At 39.0% G+C, this 26,624-nt stretch overlaps 1 protein-coding gene across 1 annotated transcript in view; it reads right to left on the reverse strand.

Moving 5' to 3' along the window:
- Nucleotides 1-26,624, reverse strand: part of ebo (exportin ellipsoid body open) — a 112,286-nt gene that overhangs the window by 41,912 nt on the left and 43,750 nt on the right. The window contains exons 6-9 of the mRNA XM_089102966.1: nt 24,354-24,685; nt 10,799-11,072; nt 3,581-3,767; nt 658-819 (exon numbers count right to left, since the gene is read on the reverse strand). Of these exons, the coding sequence (XP_088959092.1) occupies nt 658-819; nt 3,581-3,767; nt 10,799-11,072; nt 24,354-24,685 (955 nt within the window). The remainder of the gene's footprint in view (nt 1-657; nt 820-3,580; nt 3,768-10,798; nt 11,073-24,353; nt 24,686-26,624) is intronic.

Genomic DNA, 26,624 nt, shown 5'->3' on the forward strand with positions numbered 1-26,624 from the left:
AAAAGACGGTAAAATACTCCTTATAAGAATGGGTCATTAGCTTAAACTGATAACGCCTCTTCTATCCTATATATAAGCCCCCGGTCCCTGTTTTGCCTCCTTCTGCATTGCTCCCTTTTCCACAAAACAACGAAATAATCCGACACTTCCGTGTCCCCCCCCCTCAGATTCCTCCAGGTACCCATTTAGAGCTGGGTCGACTTCGGATGAGCTAAAAGAGTCATACCATTAAGCCCCGTCCCAAACCAAAAAACCAGCGCCCTCAAGACTCGAACCCCTGTCCTCAGGATTTACAGTCTAGCGCACTAACCACTCGCCTAGGACGGAAAAATAAAAAGCGGATTTTTTTTTTTTTTAGTTTTACAAAATCATCAAATTCAGGATCTTTTACATGATCTTTCAATCCCATAATGGTTATAACATGTCTTCAGTCATTGTTCCCTGTGTTATTAGTTTTAAAAGCAGGATGGGTTAAGGTCCATTCACAGTAAGATTTTACTAATACCAAAACTTAGCTAGCGCTAATTCGAGCCAATCAAATATTTCACAGACTTTTCTGATTCGCTGAAAAATTCTAATTGGCTCCAATTAGCCATAGCTAGATAATAGTATTAGCAAAATCGCATTGGGAATGGGTCTTTAATACATTTTACTTACTTAGTTCACCTATTCTACCGTAGGCTTTTAAAAGATTCTTAGCATCTGCAATACATGGTTGAATGGCTTCGTAAATCATTGGTTTCACCTTGTTCGCTTCTCCATGCGTTTCACTTAGAAGCTTACCAACAATATGGTAGGTTTTCTGCACATTACTTCCCTCTGGAAAAAAATGTCAAGGAGTTAGGGTTACATTTCCAGTAATTTATGGTCGCAACTGCAGAACAAAGACACCTTTAGCCAATTTAAAATATTGGATCTAAGAATCAAGGCTCATATACAGAATTCAGTCTCCTGGACCCTCCCCCCCCTCCCCCCCCCGAAAATTCAATATTCACCAACATAACTATTAATTGGTCTATTGTTTTCATGAAATTGTCTTCCAAAATTTAAAGAAAAATTTACCAATTCTCTCAAATAAATTCCTGTGTTTGTCCCCGAAAAAATTGGAAGATTATAACCTGAGAGTATTCACTTTTTTAGCATTTCAGATCCCCTGCATGAAAGTTATTCAGGGTAATTGCATTAAACCAAGAATTGTCAAAAAAACTACAAAAGGTCTCATTCAACTGAGAATTTTAGTTTCAATATTTTTTTTAAGCAGAAGATCAGATCCTGCCCAAAAATTTCGCCCTTTTATACCTATTTGACCCAACAGAGCCAACATAACATCAGACAGAAATTTTGAAACAGAACTTTATTATAAATACTAAAAAGCCTTCTCGGTATAGTTTAAAAATATACGCTATACAGGGTTTTGAGTGTCACTCTTGACCGTATGTTCATGGTGTTTACAATTTAGGCTACTAAGTAAAAAAAGAATTAACCAAAACACAACAAAATACACTTTTTCAAATAAATGCAAAGCAACATTGAAGTTTTAAACGGTCTAAAATTCCAATAAAAATTCAAGAATCTGCTATAAATACCAAATTCAAATCTCAATGAAAGCAAATTAGAAAGCAAGAAATATTGCACTGAGAGCATTTCACCTTTCAAAACCTTACCAAAGAACGTAGATCCTCTTCTACTTCTAGAGGCACTTAGGGCATCGACAGTGAGTCTCCAGTGTTCGTCATATCCTTCTGCCACCTGTATTCCTCCTCACTTGAGTTGCAAGACCATGTTAAGAGAGCGCAGATCTGACTGGTATGCGTGGCATATGGTTTTCTTGTAATAACCCTTCCTCCTCAATCCTGTAGATCACCACTGAAAGGCTAGCTTCAAAGTTCTAACGTTCCCCTGTCTTCAAGATATGGAATAGATATTGACATCGACGTTGGCAAACAATAATATTAATAAAAGGCTCGTTGGTTATTTTGTCAGATTTCTTCTTTCGAAATTCGATCTGTCCGGTGAATGTTCAGGATTCTTCGGAGACATGTATTTTCAAAGGTCAGGATCTGACGTGCTCGTTCTATACTAATGAGCCAAAATTCAGATATTAACGTCAAATTCGATCATCAGATTTTCTTCATCCTGATGAAAGCTCCCCTTGCTTGGCCTACATGGAATGCTACTTCTTTCTGAAATTAGCAAAGTTTTCAATTATTCTTCCCAGGATTTTAAATTTGACCACCAGATCGAACATCGTTACCGCACTTGATTTGAAGTGGCGAGTTTAATATCACCATGCCTTTACTTTTGCTGTTGATAATTTTGAGATTGACACATTTTGCCTTTGTGCTGATTTCATCAAGGAGTCTTTGGAGGCACCTGAACAGTCGGCTCAGATTAGCTGGAACGACAGTTTTTCAGCCTGTAAAAACTGGTTGCTCACCCTTAAAAAACCTGTTACCCTTTTTTTCAAGTTGACAGCGAGTCAAGCTGATCTCTATTCATTCATGTGAAGCCTTTATTTATTAAAAAAGGAACCTATAAAAGAAGCAGAAAAAAATGACAACCGCTACAAACCATCAAAACTTCTAAAACATCGTAAATTATGAGAAATGACATTTCTCTTACTGGTTCACCTAGGCTACTAGTATGAGAGACACATCATTCTAATTTCAAATATCGCGCAACTGTAGGCGAAATCAACATCGTTTCCACTAACCATTTGACATATTGAGATACTGCTATTACTTACATTATTTATGTTGACAGAGCCTAAATTTATACAATTAAAAGATACTCTAAAGACAATGTTTGAAACACGCATGTCACATACTTAGATTCAAGCCCAGCAAGACATGTTTGAAGTCTTTCACGTCAGCTTTAGCCTAAAGATTTATTTTTAAAAACAAACGGTAAATTGAAGAGCTTGAAATATATCAAAATTCCCGAGGGGTAGGGAGAAGGGGGGTGATCTCGCGCCCAGAGGACTGGCCTCTGTATATGAGCCTTGACTTTTAGCAGAGTTCAAACCAGAATTTTAACACTTGCAACATAAAACTTACCTGAACCTGCTATACAAAAATGTACATAAGAATGGTTATTAGTTCTTCAATTCGATGTTATCTCACCCGAACCGTGTAATATTTTACGCACCAGAGGCAATAAGCTCTGAGTTTTTTCCACCTTCATAATTTGGGGGGGGGGGGGTCATAGCCCATGTACTCTCCAAGTAAAATGACTCGTGATTTTTTTCATAGTTTTCATACAGGTTGACCGTTATTTTGCTGTTTTGACAAATTTTTGACTGGCTGAAATGTCGATGTAGCTAAACAATAGCAGTGGGATTTCATGAAACACGATCAGCCGTTCTGACAAATATGCAAAATATTTACAATTTAGTAAAACTAATGGAGTTTCACAAATAAAGTAGGCTATAGCAAAACACAAACTGTAATTTTGTCCAGTAAATGGTGAGTTATATCCCATGGAACTGGGAATATAATAATATAAATAATATAATATATACAAAAATTATTATATTATTTTATACTTATAAGAAGGTACCGTTATGTCCCAGAAAACAAACCTTTTATAAGTAGCACATCATTTTGAGTAAAATCAGGTGTCCTTACAAATTCAACGTCTGAACAAATAGTGTGCATCAACACACCAAGCTGTTCCTTTCTTGACTCCCATTTCTGCTCTTCGGGAGGGACACGAAACCAGGGTAGTACAAGGATGTTGAACAAACTGCTCGCAACGAATGAATACGCCTGCAATTAATTGGCAAAGTTTAGTACAGACTTGTTAGTGCTGTAGCACAGATAGGATATGGATCTAAATTGACTAATGTATCTTAAACGACTACTATAGCATAGATTTTAATCTACTACAGTGTGGATATAAAACCACTTAATCATTATATTGGACGAAAAAATTAGGCATGTCTATCGTACTCAAGTGTTTACCATCTGGAACAGGAATGGAATCGTTCAAATCGTCTTTGAAATTTGAAACAACCAGAGAAAATGTTACATCAAGATAGTTCCAGTCCTTAGGAGCGTGAAGGTCAGAAGCTTTCCCAGTGGGATGATAAAAAAATATATTTCTAGGTCACTAACTCAAAAGACAGGGGGATCGGTCACATCTATAAACTGATTATTATAAACTAGATGCAAGTCAGAAGACGGATAAATCTGACTCTCAGCTATCGAATGGAAGACAAATTAACATCTTATGTTGAAAACGAAGAGTTGCCAACATTCAGAAATCACGTACATTAGGATACGCGAACCAACAATGGCGAAAAGGTGCCAAGCGTTGCAGAACTGTGCCAAGCGGGAGGAATGTATCACGCGGAAAGTTACGACACGGCACATGTAGCGTGCAAAGAAAAGGTGATCAATAAATTGTGTCATAGATGACCCAAAAATTTGAAAATTTTGTGAAAAATTGAAATTTTCCCAAAATGCGGGGCTGAACTTAGGCAAGGAATAGGTACTATTTGGAAGATGAAGATGGTATAAACGATTGTTTGCCTGTTATTTAAAACGCATTAATGGTCCTGTGTCAATTCTAAATTCTTGGACAACCTTCTTAAGATCATAGGCAGGTGTGCCTTGTTTGCCTCTCATTCCAGGCAGTCTAACAGCCCTATGTCAATTTTATATTCTTGGTCAACCTGCCTTAGACTCTAGGCAGGCTGGCGACAACAAACAAGTATTTGTCCAAAAAGAGAGTTATACTTAATCCCACCATTTACGGTGGGAGTAAGCCATTTAAATACCATTACGTGCAGCCATTTAAATATTTGCCTCTCAATTACTTGGACTAACTGTCTTGGCTTTTTCTTTCTACCATTAGCCATGTCTTGAAGCCATCTTATAGTAGATGGCTCTTGCGCCGTTCGGCTTTGCCGGCCATTATCTTAGTTTAGTTTTTATTTGTACCCTGTCGTTCCTGCTTTTGATAGATGAAAACCATATAGACCTTTTCAGTGATTTTTCAGCAACATTTTTTACTACCTATTAGGACTTTTTCTAAAGATTCTTTGTGAAATTTACTTCAGAAGATTGTAATTGTAATTGGATCCATATAGATGGCTCATAGCCGTTCGATGAAACAGGCCATTATCTTAGTTTAACTTTATCCTGCTAAAGCCTACGCAGCGCAGTGGATAGTGTGTTGGAATTCTGCTAAGGTCACAGGTTCATGTCCTGCCGAAGGCAATTTTTTGTGAGAAGAAAACCATATAGACTTTTTCAGTGATTTTCGTGCTAGTTTTAGCTACCATGATCAGGCAGATTGATGCCTCCGCTGAGATTATTCGGCAAAAATTACTTAGCAAAGGTCACAGGTTCATGTCCTGCCTAAGTCAATTTTTTGTGAGAGGAAAACCATATAGACTTTTTCAGTGATTTTCGTGCTAGTTTTAGCTACCATGATCAGGCAGATTGAAGCCTCCGCTGAGATTATTCGGCAAAAATCACTTAGCAAATTAAATTCAACTGTTTTGGCGCCGTCTTTACTAGCGGTTTTAAGTTCGCTGGACTTACTGCAATCTGAAGCAGAGGACTACACTTAAAAGGAGACATAAAAAACTGCGTGGATATAGAGCAGGCGTTAAAGCCAGAAGGCGAAGACCCCTTGATTTTCTACCAATATCTGTTATTATGACTGAGAGACACTCGCGCACAAACAACCGGTGCCCTTCGACCTACCAGAACATTGTCTCGATTCAACTCACGGAGCTTCCACCTTTACGCCTTCCGGCAGCTGCTTGTTCACCTACCAACTATACCTATTGCCCACCACCAGTACTAAGACCTCAACCACCTTGTCTGAAGAGAGTAGTGTCCAACGTGTTACTCTGTAACAACCGATCCCTCTCTAACAAAATGGATGAACTTGAAACTGTCCTGCGGCAAAATAACATAGCTATTGCTGCAATTACCGAATGCTGGAATGTGACTGAACAAAATTGCTCAGTCGCTGGCTTAACCACTAGATATTTAACAACAGAAGACAGAGGCATAAACCGCAACAGTGGAGGCGTTGCTATTTTCTGCAGGAACGATATTCCCTATCGGTTCTTGGACAATCTACAAGATTCAGACCATGAGTATCTATGGATTTACACAAAGCCGAAGTCACTACCTCGCCATTTCTCTTGCGTTATTTTAGTGGCAGTTTACTACCCTGAAAGTGCCCGAAATCGTAAAGAACTGATTTTGCACCTCCAGAAAGGAGTTGACTATTGCCTCACCAAATTTAGTTGTCCGGCAATCGTCGTGTGTGGCGATTTTAACCAAACTAACAATCAGTACTTGGCTCACAGCCTCGGACTTACGCAAGTCATAAAATCTCCAACCCCTATAGCCCGTCGAACGTTGGACCTGATTCTAGCTAAGTCAGATGAGTTTTACACCGACCCGGTCTGTTTGAGGGCGCTAGGAAAATCTGATCACTTTACTGTTCTTTGGAAAGCAAAGGCTCCGACAAAAAGACCGAAACGAACACAGTTTGTCGTTCGTCCCACCACGAGTCAAATATTTGTCCTTTCGGACGCTGGATCAGTCAACATAATTTCTCAGAAATCATAAATGAGCAGAATCTTGAAAAGAAAACTCAGCTTTTCAACTCCGTCTTGTACGAAAAATACAAGGAACATTTTCCAACAAAAACAGTCTATAGGTCTTATACGGACCGACCGTGGATCACCACTGAGATTAAAGCCCTTATCAAACAGCGGGGCCAGTCGCATGATGCTCGATTGCGCAACAAAGCCGTTGCTCTTTGTCACACAGCCAGAAGAACTTACGCATCTAACCATGTTGATCCTACACTATTCAGTAACAGCAAAAAATGGCATGATTCAGGGAAAAGGTTAATAGGTAAAAGCCGTGATCCTCACTTAAAAATCCTGAAAGAGGACGACACTTACGTAACAGCTACTGAGGTTAATGGTTTTTTTTGCTGGTATTTGCAACACTTGCCCGAGTTTCTCACAAGAGGAACTAGCTGCAGTCCTTGACACTAGTGCACCTTGTGAACTTTCACGGCCGTCATTTGAGCCCCATCAAGAATGCACAGAACTACTGAAGCTCAAAACTCGTAGCTCCTCATATCCTGGAGAAATCCCAGTGCGTCTCCTTCGTTAATTTTCACCCTTCCTTGCTACCTCTCGCTAGTATCCTTTGCATAACACTCCACCTTTGCATAACACTCGGCGAATTTCCCAACCCCTGGAAAAAATCCTACATCAAAGTGATCCCTAAGAAATCCCCGTCAAAATCATGCGATGACTTAAGGCCTATCTCACTGACTCCCTGCATGGCCAAGGTAGCAGAGACCTTCGTTACAAGACTGCTGATGAGTGATATAGAACCAAATATAGACCCTTTCCAGTACAAATAACTCAGTGGCTCCAACACGTCAGTGTACTTAGTGCGTCTGTATGATGACATTCTATCGTGGCTCGAAAAAGGGAAAATCTTCATAGACTTGGCCCTTGCTGATTAGAGAAAAGCCTTCAATCTCATCAAACACCTTATCGCTCTTAATAACTTAAGCTAAATGGGCGCCAAAAGTGACTTGCTGCGTCTAGTCGCTGATTTTCTTTCCTAGCGGGAACTGTACGTTTTCGCTCTTAGCATAGACAATTCAAATTATGCATTTCTCCCAATCCATTGCGGTGCCCCTCTGGGCACTAAATTAGCCAGAATTATTTTACTCGATGTGATTAACTTCATCCCGCTTACTTTCAACGACAGATATAAATTCGTTAAGGATCTGTCATTCTTACTCAGATACCTACTAGAAGGCCAATCAGAGACCCCCCTTTTTGATCCTAGTCTATCCGCGTTTTTTCAGCATGAATGCGAACAGGCTAGCCTTACCTGCAATGAGCAGAAGTGCAAGGTGATGCTTTTCAACCCTATTAGATTGGACTTCCAGGAGCCCACTACCTTGTTGAAAAAGTTGGCAGTGAGAAAATTATGGAGGTAATCTTCTCTATTGATTGTAAGTTCAACAACCACGTAAGTGACCTTGTGCGAAAAGAGTATGCAGCGCTGCAGTTACTGATTACCATGAAGCGGTTCGGGTTCAGTGTGGATTCTATGAAGCTTGCCTTCAAGACTTATATCCTACCCATCATTGAATATGCGTGCCCAGTGTGGGGCCGTAGTGTACAGTTGAGTGCAGGGATGTGTCAAGATATCGAAGCTATCCAAATACGGACTTGTAAGATTATGCTGGATCAAGCCTCCACTACTTATGACAATGCGCTTAAGGTTCTTGGCCTCGAGTCACTTTTTAACCCCCGTCAAAGACTTATTTGCCAGTTCGGCCAGTTCCTGCTACGTAGCAGCTAACACAGGACGATTCTGCCCCCGCTAGCCTCCGTTACGGCTCGTACTCGGAGACAATACAAGCTCAACCCAGTGACATGCCGTACGACTCGCTACCAGCATTCCTTTGTCCCCTTTTTTTACAGACATGGTCAACAAATTCTAAGAAAAGTAAAATGGTTTTATTCATTTTTTGTTGTCGTTTTGTTATTTAACTTTGTAGCATTTATAAAAACCCTCGGTATTAGTGCTTTTAACGCTAAAAAGAGTAAGTTTAATAAGATATGTCTATGTCTACTGCAAAATACTTGATTTTCAATTCAATTCAAATTGAAAATCAAGTATTTTGCAGTAGGGCATCAAGACATGGCTAATTGTAGAAAAAAAGCCAAGGCAGATAGTCCAAGTAACTGAGAGGCAAATGCTTAAATGGCTGCAAGGGTAAATGGCGGGATTATGCGCTTTTAATTTTGTATAACTGAAAACGGAGGAATAATTTGAAACAAAATTTTCGTTGTGTTAGATTTTTTAGCCGTTTAAAGTAAAATAAACATAATTTAGGAACCGTAGTTACAGCCTCACTTTAACTGAACTCAACTCCACTTAACTGAACCATCCTTCAACTGAAGCCCGTGCCACCCAATCCCACTTAACAGAGCCCTCGTTTAATTGAACTCTAGTTTAACTCAAGTCTCGCACATCTCAACCCCCGTGACACTCAACCACATTTACTTGACCCCTGGTTCAACTGAACTCCCCTGTAACTCATCCTATCTAACTGATCCCTCGCTCAAAAAAAAAGAAAAAAAAAAGACAGGTTCGAATGTAAAACACTTTTTGGAATTCATAAGAATTGGTTTGATAATTATTTTTAGTGTTGATATGAGTAGAATGTATTTGAATAAATTTTTTGCACTTGGTATTATTTTTTTTAACTCTTTTCTACTTTCCACTGGCAACCCGACCCCATTTAACCGAACCCCCATGAATAGCAATTGAATACCTCTCTTTTTTTTCACGGAAACAGAGGAGTTCTAAAGTGGACAGATTTTCAAATGTCCAAAAATTTCATTTTAGCTCATTTACGTAAATACATGTTCGTAAGGATTGGAATAATCACATTTCTTGACGACTAAGGTTCGTAGTGGGTGTAGTAATGCTACACTAATGCTCATGCTAAGGTTCGTAATGCTACACTAAGGTGTAGCATTTTCAAAGTTTGTCGAGTGAGCGGTTTTTTATTCTATACTCATTATTTGAAAAAATATCCTTAAACTTTTTTTCTGTTGGGATGTTACAGGCTGCTTAGTGGTAGAGAAAACAGAATATTATCATGACGCCCACACTGTATGGATATATTAGAACATTATTTGAAAAAAACTACGTTTTCTAAAGAGTTAAAGAGGCTGAGTCACAAGTTCGAACCTTAAAACGTACAGGGATTAGGAGGTGCAGTTGGGGCTGCCGCCCCCCAAACCTCGCTTCCGTATATGAAAGGGGCTGTACCCTCATCAACGCCTCGCTCTTTACGCTAAAGTTTTTATTGTTTATAAAAAAAGAGTTGTGAGAAAGTCAAACTTGAGAGTAAAGAGCGAGGCGTTGAGGAGGGCACAGCCCCTTTCATATACGGAAGCGGGGTTTCGGGGGGGCGGCAGCCCCCCAACTGCACCTCCTAATCTGAAATTTTGAGGATAAGCTCCCAGGCCCCAGGAAAGCTTATCCTCTAAATTTCAGCCCGATCAGACAACGTTAAAGGGGGGCTGTGGTGGGAAAAATTAAAATGGGCTCTTATAGGAAAACGAGGTTTTTCGTAAATGTAAATTCGGGGGATAATTTTTTCTGTCTGAAAGCATCAAAAGGCCCTAACCCAGGTCAAATTCCGCTTCGAATGAGTCCTCAATCACCCGGATCCGTTGCCAACTGTGGCCTGTAGGCGTGGCTGATAAAAAAAAGAGAAATGAACTTTAAGTGGCTATATTTGGTTTTCGGAAAACAGGGAAGGAATAATTGGATTGAGCTGAAATTTCAAAGGTAAGCTCCTGAGCCCTAGGAAAGCTTAACCTTTAAATTTCAGACCGATCGAACACAATTAAAGGGGGGCTGTGGTTTGAGGGTCGAAACTTCCGGCCCACTTTTACCCATGAAGATAAAGTCGGGGGGGGGGGGGGGGTAAAATTTTGCACGTTTCTTAGTTGGAGCTTGGGCTACAAAATGCGATCACCGCTGTCTCTCTGAGACCGCTAGGACATCGCTTAACATTGTGGTGGGTCACCTCTTTAAAGAGGCACAAGTGTGCCTCCTTGATTTTTAGTTTAATTAGATATTTCTATAGATTAGACCATTTTTGACGATTCTCCAGAGCCAAATTTCTAGAATTGTATGTACAACGATTTCTTCTTTGGTGCTAACGGTGCTTACTTTTTTTTATACTAAAAACTGCAATGTGTCCTTACCAGTAGATGATTATCTTTGAGGCCTTTGAATTCGGTAAAAAGTTTAGCCACTTGGGGTGATTCTGCTACAGTTTGTGATCTTAAAAGTAAAGTTGCAGAAACAATACTACGCGCAGATGCAGTGGTGATTTCAGCAGGCGTTGTTGGTGAAAGAACGGAGACACATATGTTGATATACGAAGAAAGTAAAAGGTCCACATTGACTTGGGGGTCACTTTGACAAAGACGAATCCAATGAAACCAGGCTTGGATCGATGATATATTTTCACCAAATCTAAAAAAAAGAAAAGGAGAACTGTGATAAAAACTAAGTAGGATTTCAGCCATTTTTTCTGAATTTTGGCAGGCAACGTAATAGTGGGTAATACAGTACAATAGTGGCAACGTAATACATGTACTGTACATATATATATACATATATATATATATATATATATATATATATATATATATATATATATATATATATATATATATATATATATATATATATATATATATATATATATATATGTCTATAAAGTAATGAGACTGGCTATCCTGAAAGCGAGCTGGCAACCCTGCGCTCTTATCCTCCAGAGAGCAAGTGAATCAGAACCTCCCATATCCTTAGTTCGAGCCGCTACTCTGTCTGTAAACTGAAAATTTTAGTTATGTTTTGTTTTCAAGATCAGTCATGTTTTGTTTTCATTGTTGCATCATGCAAAATGGAACGTCGGAATTGGGAGCAACGTAGTGCCATTAAATTCTGTGTAAGCTTAGAGATTTGGCGAGTGTGATGTTTGAAAAGTTAAAACAGTCCTATGGGGAGCATTCTGTATTCCCAGCTCAAGCTTTTTGCTGGCAAAAAACATTTTCGAATGGAGAAAAATTTTGAAGATGAACAGCGCTCAGGGAGGCCTTCAATTTTGTGAACCGACGAAAACATCAAACGTGTGAAAATTTTTGTAATATCAGACCATCTTTTCATATTACAAATGTTGAGGAGTGAACAATTAAATTACAAGAGATTTACGTGTTTTTTTATAGACCCGTCCTTGAAAAGCTCAGAAAAAGGGTCTTTCGCGCGAGACCAGACATTGCAGAAAAATAGTTGCTCTATTTGACAACACCCCAAGTCACACTGCCATCTCCATAACAAAACTTTTTGACCTCAATAGGCATTCCTGTGGTTTCCTACCCCCCTGACCTCAGTCCCTGTGACTTCTTCCCTTTTGCTAAACTAGAAAATTTCATCAAAGACCGTAATTTTGGGACTTTTGAAATCATCCAAAAGACTGCAACAGACATGCTGAAGACGATAATGGTTGAAGACCTCCAGCGCTGCTAAGAACAGTGGGAACATCATCTCCACTGTAGCTGCCCAAAGGAACTGCTTTGAAGGGGATAACATCAATGTTTCAAAGAAATGAAAACATTGCTAAGCAAAAAATTAGTCTCCTTACTTTTCTGCAACGTCTTGTATGTAAATAGGCCGAGAAAGTTTTTTAATGCGGTTATGTTATACTTAATTGAAAAATGTCGTTGAAATTTTTCAAGCAGTGATTATTAATGGTGGCCGGCGTTTACACCCTCGGCAAATACCACCCACGGAAAATGCCTCCCCAGAAAATACCCCCCGCGGCAAATACACCCCCGAGGAAAATACCCCCCCGGAAAACACCCCCCGCAGAAAATACCCCCCCCCTCCAAAAAAAAAACACAACAACATATCCCCCGTGGAAACTAAGGCTTTCCAAGTTTGATAATTTTATTTGAGTTTAATTTTTTAAATTTCAGTAGAGGGGGGGGGGGGTGGAATTTGGTACTTGTGCATTATGCGCCATTCACTCAAGTTTACGCTGTGTAAAATTCAAGAACACACCGTTTTTTTTTGTTTTTTTTTTGTTAGTTTCTTCGTTACTTTCAAAATAAAATTTCTTTATATATTTGCCAATTCAAGGGAGGGGGGTAAGCTAGCGATTCTGTATGCAAAATGCGTTTGGTACAATAATTCTGCATATTAGATAGATAGACAAATAACTGTATTTTAAAGTCAAATATACGGCCATAAAAACACGGTAAAATAACATAAATGAATATAGTTGCTGGGAGAATTTAAATAGTTTCCAGGAGATGAAATTTTAAGAAGAAATTTTACGCTGGGTGAATTTGCAAGAATTTAAATACGTAATTTCTTTGTCTTGCTTTCTCTTTGCCGATTTAATTTTACGTGTGGGGATGTTAACGGTAATTATCCGAGGTAAATCTTCGCTAGGATTGAATTGTCCAGAGGATATTTCTATGGGGAGGGGCATTTTTCGTGGGGGAGGGCATTTTTTTTGGGGGGGGGGGTTAAGCAACCCCCCCCCCCCATTCACTATATTCATTTCTGTTTTTTTACTGTGTTCATGGCCGTATATTTGGCTTTAAAATACACTTATTTTTCTATCTATCTAATATGCAGAATAATTGTACCAAAAACATTTTGCATGCAGACCCTTTATGCTTACCCCCCTCCCCCCTAATGTGCAAATCTATTTCTAAAGTAACGAAGAAACTAACAAAAAAACGGTGTGTTCACGAATTTTACAGAGCGTAAACTTGAGTGAGTGGAACATAATACACAAGTACCACAATTCCATCCCCCTACGGAAATTGAAAAAATAAAACTCAAATAAAATTTCCAAATTTGGAAAGCCTTATTTTCCACGGGGGGTATTTTTTTAAATACCCCTATGCCTTCCCAGGGCCCCTATGCAAAACCCCTATGCCTTCCCAAGGCCAGAACAAAATTTGCACTTTACTGAAAAAATACAAATGAATGTGCCTTGTCAGTTTAATATGCACACACTGATATCTAATAATCAAAATGTTAAAATTATTTGATTTATTAAAGTTATAAAAGCAAAAACATTTATATTTTTTTCAGTAAAGAGCAAATTTTGTTCTGGCCTTGGGAAGTTATAGAGGTTTTGCGCCCAACTTATGTTAATTTCTGCTCGTTTTGAGTTTTACCGGTTATTTATTTTAATTTCTGTTCGTTTTGGGTTTCATTTATTTATCGATGCTGATTTGCAGTAGTTTCGAGCTTCGTAGATTATTTGATTTTATTTTTTCTCATTTTTTGTTTAATGGAGTTCTTTGCTTTTCTTCGAAAAACTTATTTTGTGGAAAAAGTATTTTTAATTAATTTCTGTTCGTTTTATATTGACATAGTCTTTTCAGGGAAATAGAAAATAACACTTTAAATCTTTTCGTTTTTTAAAACTTTATAGTTTGACCTGTTATTTGTATGCTTGAGAAAAATTTTCAGCAATTTTAAACAACATATACCATTTTAAAAATCTGGACACATATAGTACTGATTAACATAGTTTCATACCTCCTCTAGTACACCTGAAATGGAAAACTTGATACCATCCGCAAAAAAAATCTGTTTACTTTCTTTGATAGCTTTGATACACTTACACTATTCCGATTTGGTTAAATTTTAAGAGCAGAAGTAGCCTCGAAAGTTTGAACATAATGCCCTCAGTCGTTCTCGGGATATTGTTGAGATGCCTTATTGGGAATTAGCATTATCACAGTGCATTTTGATTTAATCTTAAGGCAACATTTAGTTTTTACACATAATGGGCAATTGGGAGGGTGGGAGTGGAAGGGGATTAGTTGCCCTCCAATCAATTTCGACCATTAAAAAGGGCATCAGCCCTTTCTATTTTCAATCGAGTGAGCCCCTTTCGAAATTCCCACGACAACTCCTTCGATACGAAGTACCATGGTATAAACAACAACAACAAATATTACTAATCACTTTCGACTATTAAAAAGGGCACTAGCCCTTTGAATTTCAAATCGAATGAGCCCTTTTCTGAAGTTTCTACGACAACGTCTTCTATAACAACCTTATATGCCCCCTGGGCATAACTTAAAACCCTTGCCCTGAGGGTTGTGGGGGAGTGTCCCCCTCAAAAACATATTGTCGATCTGGAAATCAGCTAGGCTGAACAAAATGGCTATCTCAAAATTTTGATTGGATGTGTTTGGGGGAATGATGGGCGTGGGGGGAGGCTAGTTGCCCTCCAATCACTTTCGACTATTAAAAAGGGCACTAGCCCTTTGAATTTCCACTCGAGTTAGCCTTTTTTGAAGTTTCTACGACAACGCCTTCTATAAAAACCTTATTATCCCCCAGGGCATAACTTAAAACCCTTGTCCTGAGGTTTGTGGGGGAGTGTTCTTCTCAAAAACATATTTTCTATCTGGACTACAACTAGCCTACGCTAAAAAAAATGGTTATCTCAAAATTTTGATTGGATGTGTTTGGATGAATGATGGACGTGGGGGGGGGGCTAGTTGCCCTCCAATCACTTTCGACTATTAAAAAGGGCACTAACCCTTTGAATTTCCAATCAAATGAGCCCCTTTTGAAGTTTCTATGACAACGCCTTCTATAAAAACCTTATATACCCCAGGACATAACCTAAAACCCTTGCCCTGAGGGTTGTTGGGGAGTGTTCTACTCAAAAACATATATTCTATCTGGAAATCAACTACGCTGAACAAAATGGCTATCTCAAAATTTTAATTGGATGTCTTTGGGAGAATGATGGGCGTGGGGAAGGGGCTAGTTCCCCTCCAATCACTTTCGACTATTAAGAAGGGAACTAGCCCTTTGAATTTCCAATCGAATGAGCCTGTTTTGAAGTTTCTGCGACAACGCCTTCTTATAAAAACCTTATATGCCCTCAGGGCATAATTTAAAACCCTTGCCCTGAGGGCTGTGGGGGAGTGTCCTCCTAAAAAATATATTTTCTATCTGGAAATCAACTAGCCTACGCTGAACAAAATGGCTATCTCAAAATTCTGATTGGATATGTTTGAGCGAGTGATGGGTGTGGGGGGCTAGCTGCCCTCCAATGAACTTTTAAAAAGGAGACTAGCTCTTTGAATTTGAAATCGAATGAGTCTGTTTTGAAGTTTCTACGACAACGCCTTCTATAAAAACCTTATATGCCCCCAGGGCATAACTTAAAACCATTGCCCTGAGGGTTTTGCGGGAGTGTCCTCCTCAAAAACATATTTTCTATCTGAAAATCAACTACGCTTAAAAATTGGCTATCTCAAATTTTTGATTGGATGTTTTGGGGGGATTGAGGGGCGTGGGGGGGGGGGGGCTAGTTGCCCTCCAATCACTTTAGACTTTTAAAAAGGGCACTAGCCCTTTGAATTTCCAATCGAATGAGCCTGTTTTGAAGTTTCTACGACAACGCCTTCTATAAAAACCTTATATGCCCCAGGGCATAACATAAAACCTTTGCCCTGAGGGTTGGGGGGGGGCAGTGTCCTCCTAAAAATTATATTTTCTATCTGGAAATCAACTAGCCTACGCTGAACAAAATGGCCATCTCAAAATTTTTGATTGGATGTGTTTTGGAGAATGATGGGCTTGGGGGGGGGGGGCCCCAAGGTGCACTCCAATCAATTTCGACTATGAAAAAGGGTACTAGCCCTTTTAATTTCTAATCAAATGAGCCTTTTTTGAAGTTTCTACGACAACGCCTTCAATAAAAACCTTATATGCCCCCAGGGCATAACTTAAAACCCTTGCCCTGAGGCTTATGGGGGAGTGTCCTCCTCAAAAACACATTTTCTATCTGGAAATCAACTACGCTGAACAAAATGGCTATCTCAAAATTTCGATTGGATGTGTTTGGGGGAATGATTGGCGTGAGGGAGGGGGGGGGGCTAGTTGCCCTCCAATCACTTTCGACTATTAAAAAGGGCACTAGAACTCGCGATTTCCATTCGAATGAGCCCCTTTTGAAGTCTCTACGGCGACCCCTTCTGTATGAAGTGTCCTGCTTTAAAAAAAAAAAAAAAAAAAAACTAAACTGTACATTGTGTTAACATTGATCTTATATGCCCTCAGGGCATAAATTAAAACCCTTGCCCCGAGGGTTGTGGGGGAGTGTCCTCCTCAAAAAGAAATTTTCTATCTGGAAATCAACTACGCTGAACAAAATGTCTATCTCAAAATTTTTCTTGGATGTGTTTGGGGCAATGAGGGGCGTGGGGGGGGGGCTAGTTGCCCTCCAATCACTTTCGACATTGAAAAAGGGCACAAGCCCTTTGAATTTCCAATCGCCTGAGCCTGTTTTTAAGTTTCTACAACAAAGCCTTATATAAAAAAATTCGATGCCCCCAGGGCTTAAATTAAAACCCTTGCCCTGAGGGTTGTGGGGGAGGGTCTTCCTCATAAAAACATTTTCTTTATTGAAAACAACTACGCTGAACAAAATGACTATCTCAAAATTTTGATTGGATATGTTTGGGGGAATAATGGGCGTGGGGGAGGGGGCTAGTTACCCTCCAATGACTTTCGACTATTAAAAAGGGCACTAGCCCTTTGAATTTCCAATCCAATGAGTCTGTTTTGAAGTTTCTACGACAACTTATTCAATAAAAACCCCCCAGGGCATAACTTAAAACCCTTGCCCTGAGGGTTCTGGGGGAGTGTCCTCCTCAAAAACATATTTTCTATCTGGAAATCAACTACGCTGAACAAAATGGCTATCTCACAATTTTGATTGGATCTGTGTGGGGGAATGATGGGCGTGAGGGGGGGGGGGGCTAGTTGCCCTTCAATCACTTTCGACTATTAAAAAGGGACTAGCCCTTTGAATTTCCAATCAAATGATCCTGTTTTGAAGTTTCTACGACAACGCCTTCTATAAGAACCTTATATGCCCCCAGGGCATCACTTAAAACACTTGCCCTGAGGGTTGTCGGGGAGTGTCCTCCTCAAAAACACATTTTCTATCTGGAAATCAACTACACTGAACAAAATGGCTATCTCAAAATTTCGTTTGGATGTGTTTGGGGGAATGATTAACGTGAAGGATGGGGGACCAGTTTTCCTCCAATCACTTTCGACTATTAAAAAGGGCACTAGAACTGGCGATTTCCATTCGAATGAGCCCCTTTTGAAGTCTCTACGGCGACCCCTTCTGTATGAAGTGTCCTGCTTTAAAAAAAAATAATAATGAACTGTACATTGTGTCAACATTGATCTTATATACCCTCAGGGCATAACTTAAAACCCTTGCCCTGAGGGTTGTGGGGGAATGTCCTCCTCAAAAAGATATTTTCTATCTGGAAATCAACTACGCTGAACAAAATGGCTATCTCAAAATTTGAAGAATTTTCAATCTCAATCTCAAGATTGAAGGGCGTGGGGGGGGGGGGCTAGTTGCCCTCCAATCACTTTAGACTATTAAAAAGGGCACTAGCCATTTGAATTTCCAATCGAATGAGCCTGTTTTGAAGTTTCCACGACAACGCCTTCTGTAAAAACCTTATGTGCTCCCAGGGCATAACTTAAAACCCTTGCCCTGAGGGTTGTGGGGGAATGTCCTCCTCAAAAACACATTTTCTCTCTTGAAATCAACTACGCTGAACACAATGGCTATCTCAAAATTTTGATTGGATGTGTTTGGCGGAATGATGGGCGTGGGGGGGCTAGTTGCCCTCCAATCACTTTCGACTATTAAAAAGGGCACTAGCCCTTTGAATTTCGAATCGAATGAGCCTATTTTGAAGTTTCTACTACAACTCCTTCAATAAAAACCTTCTGTGCCCCCAGGGCATAACTTAAAACCCTTGCCCTGAGGGTTGTCGGGGAGTTTCCTCCTCAAAAATATATTTTTTATCTGGATATCAACTACGCTGAACAAAATGGCTATCTCCAAATTTTGTGTGGTTGTATGTGGGGGAAGGCGGGGCGGGAGGGGGGGGGGAGTGGCCCCTCATCACTTTCGACTATTAAAAAGGGCACTAGCCATTACAATTTGAAATTAAATGAGCCCTTTTCGAAGTTTCTACGACTACTCCTTCGATACGAAGTGCCCGGGTATGGAGAAAAAAAAACCCACATTGTGTCCACATCGTTCTTTACTTAGGCAGCGCTAGCGTGCTGCCTATGATAATTGGTACATTTATATTGGTAAGTCTGCCGCCGAGAATTTATAGACATCTTTAATCATAATTCTCGTCAGCACGCCAACCAAAGAAATTTCTAAGAAATGTTCTACCGTTATGAGGGATGTCCCAGAAGATAATATTATGCAGTCTTTCAAAAACTCCAGCGGTATTGTTTCTGCTAAAAGTTAGGGTTCTTGAAAACAGTTAAGATTAATTTTGAGGACTTAATTTAAGACATTGCAGGTTACGATTTGGTTACGAATTCTTCAGAATGGGTGAGCTTAAGAAAATTCCAAAGTACTGTTCCAAGTGCCGATTATCCCAACATTTCCAGTCTTGTTAACTCAGTCCTCCGCCAAAATATACTCATTGTGCTGACGCTCATATTAGTACCAAAGAAAATCCGGTATTTGTGTCTTATAGCCACCACACCCAAGAAGTGAAGTTAGGTTAATCCTAATGAAACAATTCTTTCTTCAGAACATGCAGAATAATTGTAACTAACACATTTTGCATGCAGATCCACTATACTGACCCCCCCCCACCTAATGTGCAAATATATAGCACAAAATATATATATTTTCCAGCTATTTCCGCAATACATCTCCGTTGTTTCAACCCATGTACCTGTGAATTGAATCAACTCTGACGAAACAAAAACTGGAAAAACAAATTACGGGTGGGAAAATGCGTTGGAAATATATAATTTGGGCTATATATTTGCACATTAGGGCGAGTGGGGGTAAAGTATTGCGGGTTTGCATGCAAAATGTTTCAGCTGCAACTATTCTGTATATTATGAAGCAAGAATTGTTTCATTAGGATTAACCTAACTTCACTTCTTGGGTGTGGTGGCTATAAGACACAAGTACCGAAAATCCATACAGTACTGAAGCAAAATGTGCTAATTGCAGCGACAATCACGTGTCCTTTAGCATGTCATGCTTCATTCTCCGTGGCCTTGTAAATCAACAGCCTTCCAAGCAATTGGCCACGGTCAGTTCTTTTACAATTTGTCCTAAATTTCGTCCTACAGGATTCAAGCTTAGCCAATAAGGGACTTTAAAGAAACAACTTTCCTAAATGGAGAAATATTTCTCGAGATCAAGTATAAGCTAAATTTCCGTGAATTTTATTGAGCAAATAAAGGTTCTTAGGCTTACAATGCGGTTTTTTTCCTTGAAAAAAAGAAAAATCAAGATTTCCAGCAATCCCCATAATTTCTAACATTTTCGTTGCATTTTACGTTCTTTTCAAATATGTGGAGGGGTTTCAGGATCCCTCTCTATATTCGAAAATGTTTGCTCTCAGTAAACGTTTACTAATAAGATGACCAAGTTAGTAATACAAGTCAGCATTAAACGGCAAACTTTTCTAACTAGGCAGTTTCGTTTTTAAAATAATGGACCAAGCTCCACTCTGTACTGGGTGGCAGGGGGGGGGGGGTACTAAGGACAGTAATAAGGAAGAAAAAAGCTTGGCCTCTTCTAGTCCTTGTCCTACATGAATTAAAAAAAGGCAAAGTTTATGTTTATAAGCTGCTAATAAGCTCCGCATGTTCACAACTAATAAGCAAAAATACTTACACAAAATTACAAACACCAAAATATGAAACCTCAAACAAAACGTAAAGGTAAATAATATGATATTCTGAACTTTACAGTCTCTACTGGCGGTGCTATCTCCGTTTCATGGCCATCCAGCCAGGAAATTCAATAAGGAGTCGGGCGCCAGCCATCTTGTGCTTTCGTACACCCTTCCTTTCTACCTTCCCCCGATTCCTCTAGGCATCCATTTTGAGCTGGGGTAACTGGCTGAACTTACAAAGTCCCACCACTGACCCCCGTTTCAAACCAAAGAACGAGCAACACCAGAACTCGAACCCTTGTCTTCACGGACAGAGGATCTCAAGTATGCTAACCACTCGGCTAGGACGGAGAATCAACAAGAGAATATTTAACTTCAAAAGATCTTTCAGGCCTTTCTTAAAAACTAAGTTGAGCTTCTGCCCCCCCCCCCAGGAACTCCTCGCCTGGTATTTCAAGGACGGGTCTAGGAGATTCCCCACCCCACCCCGGAAATTTCCCCCGTAGGATATTCCTCCCTCGATAATTTCCCCCCGTAGGAGATCCCCCCCCCTGGAAATTTCCCCCCGCAGGAGATTCCGACCCTCCACAAGGTCCGTGATACCTTGAGACTAAAATTGAAATCTCTTAATTTAATCTCTTAATCTTCTAAATTAAATCCCACAATTAATAAGTCATAACAGATAACCCCCCTGGATTATTCCATTCGAAAGCTATTCAGGCTCCCGAGCTGTGCTATACCGGGTCAAGCAAATGCGGGAGAATCCAGTGAACCAATTAAGAAAAAGTATGTGGATTTATATTCCAGAATTCTACGACAGATGGAAAAAATACGGGAAGGTCGGGACATTGGAGTACCTGAGGCTTATTGTAAGAAATATCAGTTTTGAAGTGTAGCGATTTAACCGTGACGGAGACACTAGTGACTCAGATGAATTTTACTTACAGTTACAGGAGCAAATAGACAGGGAATATGATGTTTACTGGGAGATTTTAACGCCCAGGTTGGTAGAAATAGGGATAGATGGTATCCTAGCCTAAGTAAATTTGGTGAAGGAAAAGAAAACAGTAATGGATACAGACTTTTGCAGTTTTGTAGGTATAACAATCTAGTTATAACCAATACGGTGTTTGGTCATAAAATGGCTCATAAATTAACATGATATCCACATAATAATATAATAACAAGCATCATGTATTTTGCTATTGTAAACCGAAGACGGAAGGATCAATAAAAGATACTAAGAGATAGGAGATTGCCGTTATTGACGTTGTTGGTATATATCAACGCCTAGCCTTGTCAAGGGTTAATTTAAAGCTGATATATCGGAAGGGCAACTACCTCAGGGGAAGTTATGATGTTGGTAGACTCCAAGATAAGAATTTGAGAGACAATTTCGAGGAACAGTTGAATACTAAACTTGAGAGTTTAAAATTTGATAATGTGGAAGATGGTTGGAGCAATTTTAGAAAAATAATTTGTGAAGTTGCTGAAGGTATCTTAGGGAAGAAAGCTAGAACTGCAGCTAAGATTATTAGTGAAAAACCTTTAGGTTTGATAGAAAGGAGAAAGGACATGTACAAGAACTACCTTAGTGATAGATCATATGAAAACAAAAGGAATGTAAAGAAAGTGGAGAAAGCATTAAAATATGAACTAAGGAGGTGTAAAGTGGAGGCCATGGATAAAATTGCTGAGGATCTGGATGATGCAGCTAGACGGCATAATAGTAAAATATTGTACTGGCATGTTAACAAATTGAGAGGGAGTAGTCAAGGCAGACTTGTCCCAATTAAAGACAGGAATGGGGCCACAATTAGTGATAAGAAAAAAACTAGAGAGATGGGCCGAAAATTTTGAGAATTTGCTTAACCGAGATAGAGTTGAAGTAAGAGATATAGAGGAAACTGAAAAAGTTTGTGATACATTGGATGTGAAGGAAGATTTGTTTTGCGACGAGGAATGAGTGACGGTACTAAAAGGACTAAAAAATAATAAGGCTCCAGGTGCTGAAAGGATTGAAAATGAGTTTCTTAAATATGGTGGCTCTGAAGTTAGAAATAAGTTACTGAAGATTATGAATATGATTTTTGAAAAAAGGGAAGTACCTAATGATTTTAGGAAAACCTTAATTAAACAACTTTATAAGAAGTATAATAAGAGTGAGTGTGGTAATTACCGAGCGATTAGTCTTGTCTCTGTAGGTAGTAAATTACTTAGTAATATGATACTTTTTTGACTGAGAGATGCCGTAGACAAAGCTTTAAGAGAAGAACAGTGCGGTTTTAGAAAAGGTAGAGGATGTTTCGACCAAATTTTCACTCTTAGGTTAATAATTGAGAAGTGCCAGAGTTTTCAAACACCTTTGGTCCTCAGTTTTATAGATTATGAGCAAGCGTTCGATTCTGTTGCTAGAAGAGCTTTAGTATTTTATCCTTTTATGGTATACCAGACAAATACATTAAAGTGATTAGTGCTATGTACGAGAAAAACACTGCTGCAGTTAAGGTAGGAAATGAGGTTAGCAGCTGGTTTTAAATTAAATCAGGAGTTAAGCAGGGTTGTGTTCTATCCCCCTTTGCATCGATCATTTTGCTGGACTTCGTCTTTAGAAGCACAGGAAAGGCAATGGGAAAGGATGGAATCAAATCGGGAGGAAAAAGTTTCCTGGACTTATATTACGTTGACGATTTAAGCATCCTTGATGAAAGTGTGAGCAAAATGAATGAAGTTTTAGAGGTTTTGGGAGTTCAGTGCGCTAGAATAGGTTTGAAAATTAATGTTAAGAAGTCACTAAGGCTAGGAATAAGTGAATATGAAAAGGTGATTTGGGTAATGAAAAGATTGATCAGGTGGACAGCTTCACTTACCTTGGTAGTATTATTAGTGAAGATGGTGGGAGCAGTGAAGATGTCAAAAGGGGAATAGCCAAGGCTTAGGGTGTTTTTTCACAGTTAAAAAAAGTTTGGAAGAATGGGAAGATAAGTCTGTAAACCAAGATTAAAATCTTGGAAACCACAGTAATGATAGTTGCCCAATATGGTTCTAAAGCAGGGGTATTTCAAATAGTGGTTACAGATATACTTGATTTATTCCAGAGAAATTGCTTAAGGATTGTTCTGGGTGCCCAGGTGACTGAACGTATTTCAAACAATAGGCTATACGAAAAATGTGGTTCAATACCGCTATCTAGGGCTATAATGAAAGAAAGGTTGAGGTGGCTAGGGCACGTTGTGCGGATGAAGGATGACAGATTGCCGAAGATTGTTCCTTTCGGCCAATAGTCCAGGGCTAAACGGAAAGCAGATCATCCTCGTTTGGGGTGGGAGGACGTCATAAAGAAACATTTAAAGGAAATAGGAACTTCATGGGCGGGTGTAAAAAGGGAGGCTTTGAATAGATTGGGATGGAAGAGGAGCATGCGTAGCTGCGTTGGCCTCAGGCGGCTTGGTGCTGCGGTGAGTTGTTAGTAGTAGTAGTAGTATTCCCGTGTATAACCAACTATTTACTTGGCAATTAAAAAGTGTACTCCAATCGCTCTTATATTTTAGGCCGCCGAGAAAGAAAAGAATTTTGCAACAATTTTCGAGCCATGGGCGACATCAGATGCAAATGAGTCTGAGGCAAGGGTAGTATCCGGTGGCAATTATTTCCGATAGGGGGGAATTTTAAGCGGGGGGAAATGACGAGGGGATATCTTCTGGGGGGAATCACCTACGGGGGGAAATTTCCGGAGGGGGAATCTCCTACGGGGGGAAATTTCCGGGGGGAGCACCGGGGGTGGGGTGGGGTGCATTTTCTCGGGGGGAAATCACCGGAACCCTTCAAGCACGTTTTAGAGAGTCAGAAAATAGTTTGAAATATCTTTTACCCTTGTCTGTAACTATTTTCATTTGTGATGCTTAAAGAGAAGAAAGAGACTGAAAGAATGTTATCTAGCATATTCACTTTTCACGGACACCCCAAAAAAAGAAGAAGAAGAAGAGGAAAAAAAGCAACTTGCAAGTCAATCATTGGTATCTTCAAAGACGTGATGATTCCAAATGATTTATACAACTTCGCACGGCTGCCAAAATCTGCAACCTCCAACATGTTATTAAAGATTCTCAATGCAGTCACTTTTCTTTCCGTATATGTATCGACAGAGCAAAATAAGTCAGAGAAACGTCCAACAACTTGCAAAAATCCAGTAAGGTCATGAGTAAGTGATAAAAGTAACGAAATATCATCTTCTGAAAGAGGCTTCAAGCTCGAAGCAGTAGAGTAAGGAACGTGGACAAAATAGTTTTCCTGAATAAGCATATATTTCTTGCACATTGATGTAAATAAGCTTTCCTGGAACAGAAAATAAAATTTAAGCAAAACTATAAACAATAGAAAATCTTTAACAATAGTAACTCGTCAACGCTATTCTAATCAACACAATTCAACAAGTTTAGCAAGTAGGATGAAATTTAATTTTTCATTTCTTGTATTTATTCTTTGATCTTTCGATATATTTTATAATGAAATATTGTTAAAATAGAGATTGACTTACTACAATCTTAAATAGGTTTTGTCGTTAAAATATTATGGTGTTAATCCCAACTCAAATGGTAACTTTTTGCAATAAATTTTGGCAATAAACAGTTATTGGTAATAAAGTTTTCAAATAAATTACAATATCTGGGTGGCTCAAAGTCTCGACGGACTATTTTTCGTCATTACTCATTCCACTAACTAATAAATCCTTGTTATTTTCCCGAAATTTAAGCTGAAAGTATTCCTTAATAAATGTCTCGTCAGACTCAAGTGATTTATCTTCTAATGTTGAGCGATATAGGGCTTAAAACTTTTCCTAAGGTAAAAAACAAGATATTCAAGAACATATTATCGCTTGTACCCTTATATTTTTGTAAATACCAAGCTTGGAAAAAATTAGGTTAATTTTAGTGACGGTTCCATGTTGTGTACCCCTTTTTCAGCTAAAAGAATACTTTTTATGTTTAGCACAAAAGTTGAACCTATTCACAAAATATGAGGGCGGTTGACAAAAGAATCCGTCAATGATCAGGAAAACTCGGTATTCTTTTTTTACATGCTCACGCGCATCTGATAGGACTATTACAAATATGATTCTTATCTCAAATGAATTTCAAAATTTACTTTCCTTAGCAAACATTTTAGACAAACATTCAGGATCCTAATAAAGAACGAACCTCCGTCAATTATGGCTGGGGTAAAAAAAAAAGTTTTTGTCAAACATTTTGTTCATATGTTTGCTCCAGTGTTCGGTCCTGTGTCTGTGGCTGCCTTTGCTGCTGTATTCCTTCGCTCCTCCGTTCCTGTATCTTTTTCATTTGTTGTTCCTGAGTTTAATTCACTGATGCTTTTATGTACGACAAGCCTCAATTTTCTCTGATTATTGCATGTAAGTATCAGCTTCTTCAGCTGGGATCATTTTAATTCCAAGCACCTAGCTAATTCCTGAAACTAATGGTACATCAGTGCCACCCGGTATCAGTAGTGCCTCTTTAGTAACAGAAAAGAGTGATTTACTAGGAATCTAGCATAGTTTCATTACATGTCCGTTGCTGTGTTTTTGTTTCTGTGTACCGTCAAGAGTTCCGTCCTGTTTTGTCCCTGTCTTTATTGCAGTATTCCTTTATTCTTACATCTTTTCCTATTTTTCGCTCTGTGTTCTCTCCTGAGTTTGTTCCTGTGTTGCTTCGTTCTCATGCTCCTGTTTCTTTCCTTTGTTTAATGTATCATTTCCTCTTGTGTTTCAACAACTGTGAGTGGTATGATATCACCCTGGTTGTAGGCTGTTTTGTATTCAATAGCGCTTCATATAAACACAATTTTTTCAAAGTTAATACAAATTTTTATTGTTGTTCCTGTTATGAAGTTGAATTATAGTGTTTCAAGGTTACATGTTTACTAGTTGTGAAACTTACTGAATGCTTAATTTCCCAAATTTGCTTATTTACCTAATACTTGTTTACTTATTTTCTGAGTTTATGTAGTTTACCAAAAATTTACTAACTGAATTTAAAATTTACTGAATGTTGAATATTTTAAGATTGATAAGCTTTAAAATTAAAGTTAGATGTTCTAAAATTGAACTGTATACCCCTCAGTGATGCATCATCTATTATCCACAACAGGAGCACGATTTTCATCATAGCAACTGAAAACAGCGCTTAATTTAGCAAGTACTCGAAAAAAATCTAACCAGACAAAAAAAAAAGAAAAAAAAAGACAAATTACTACTAATGCACATCAACATATCAAA

Source organism: Artemia sp. Qi Xiang Cuo, chromosome 17 (genome assembly GCF_049724085.1).
Source record: "Artemia sp. Qi Xiang Cuo chromosome 17, ASM4972408v1, whole genome shotgun sequence".
Classification (NCBI taxonomy): Eukaryota; Metazoa; Arthropoda; class Branchiopoda; order Anostraca; family Artemiidae; genus Artemia; species Artemia sp. Qi Xiang Cuo.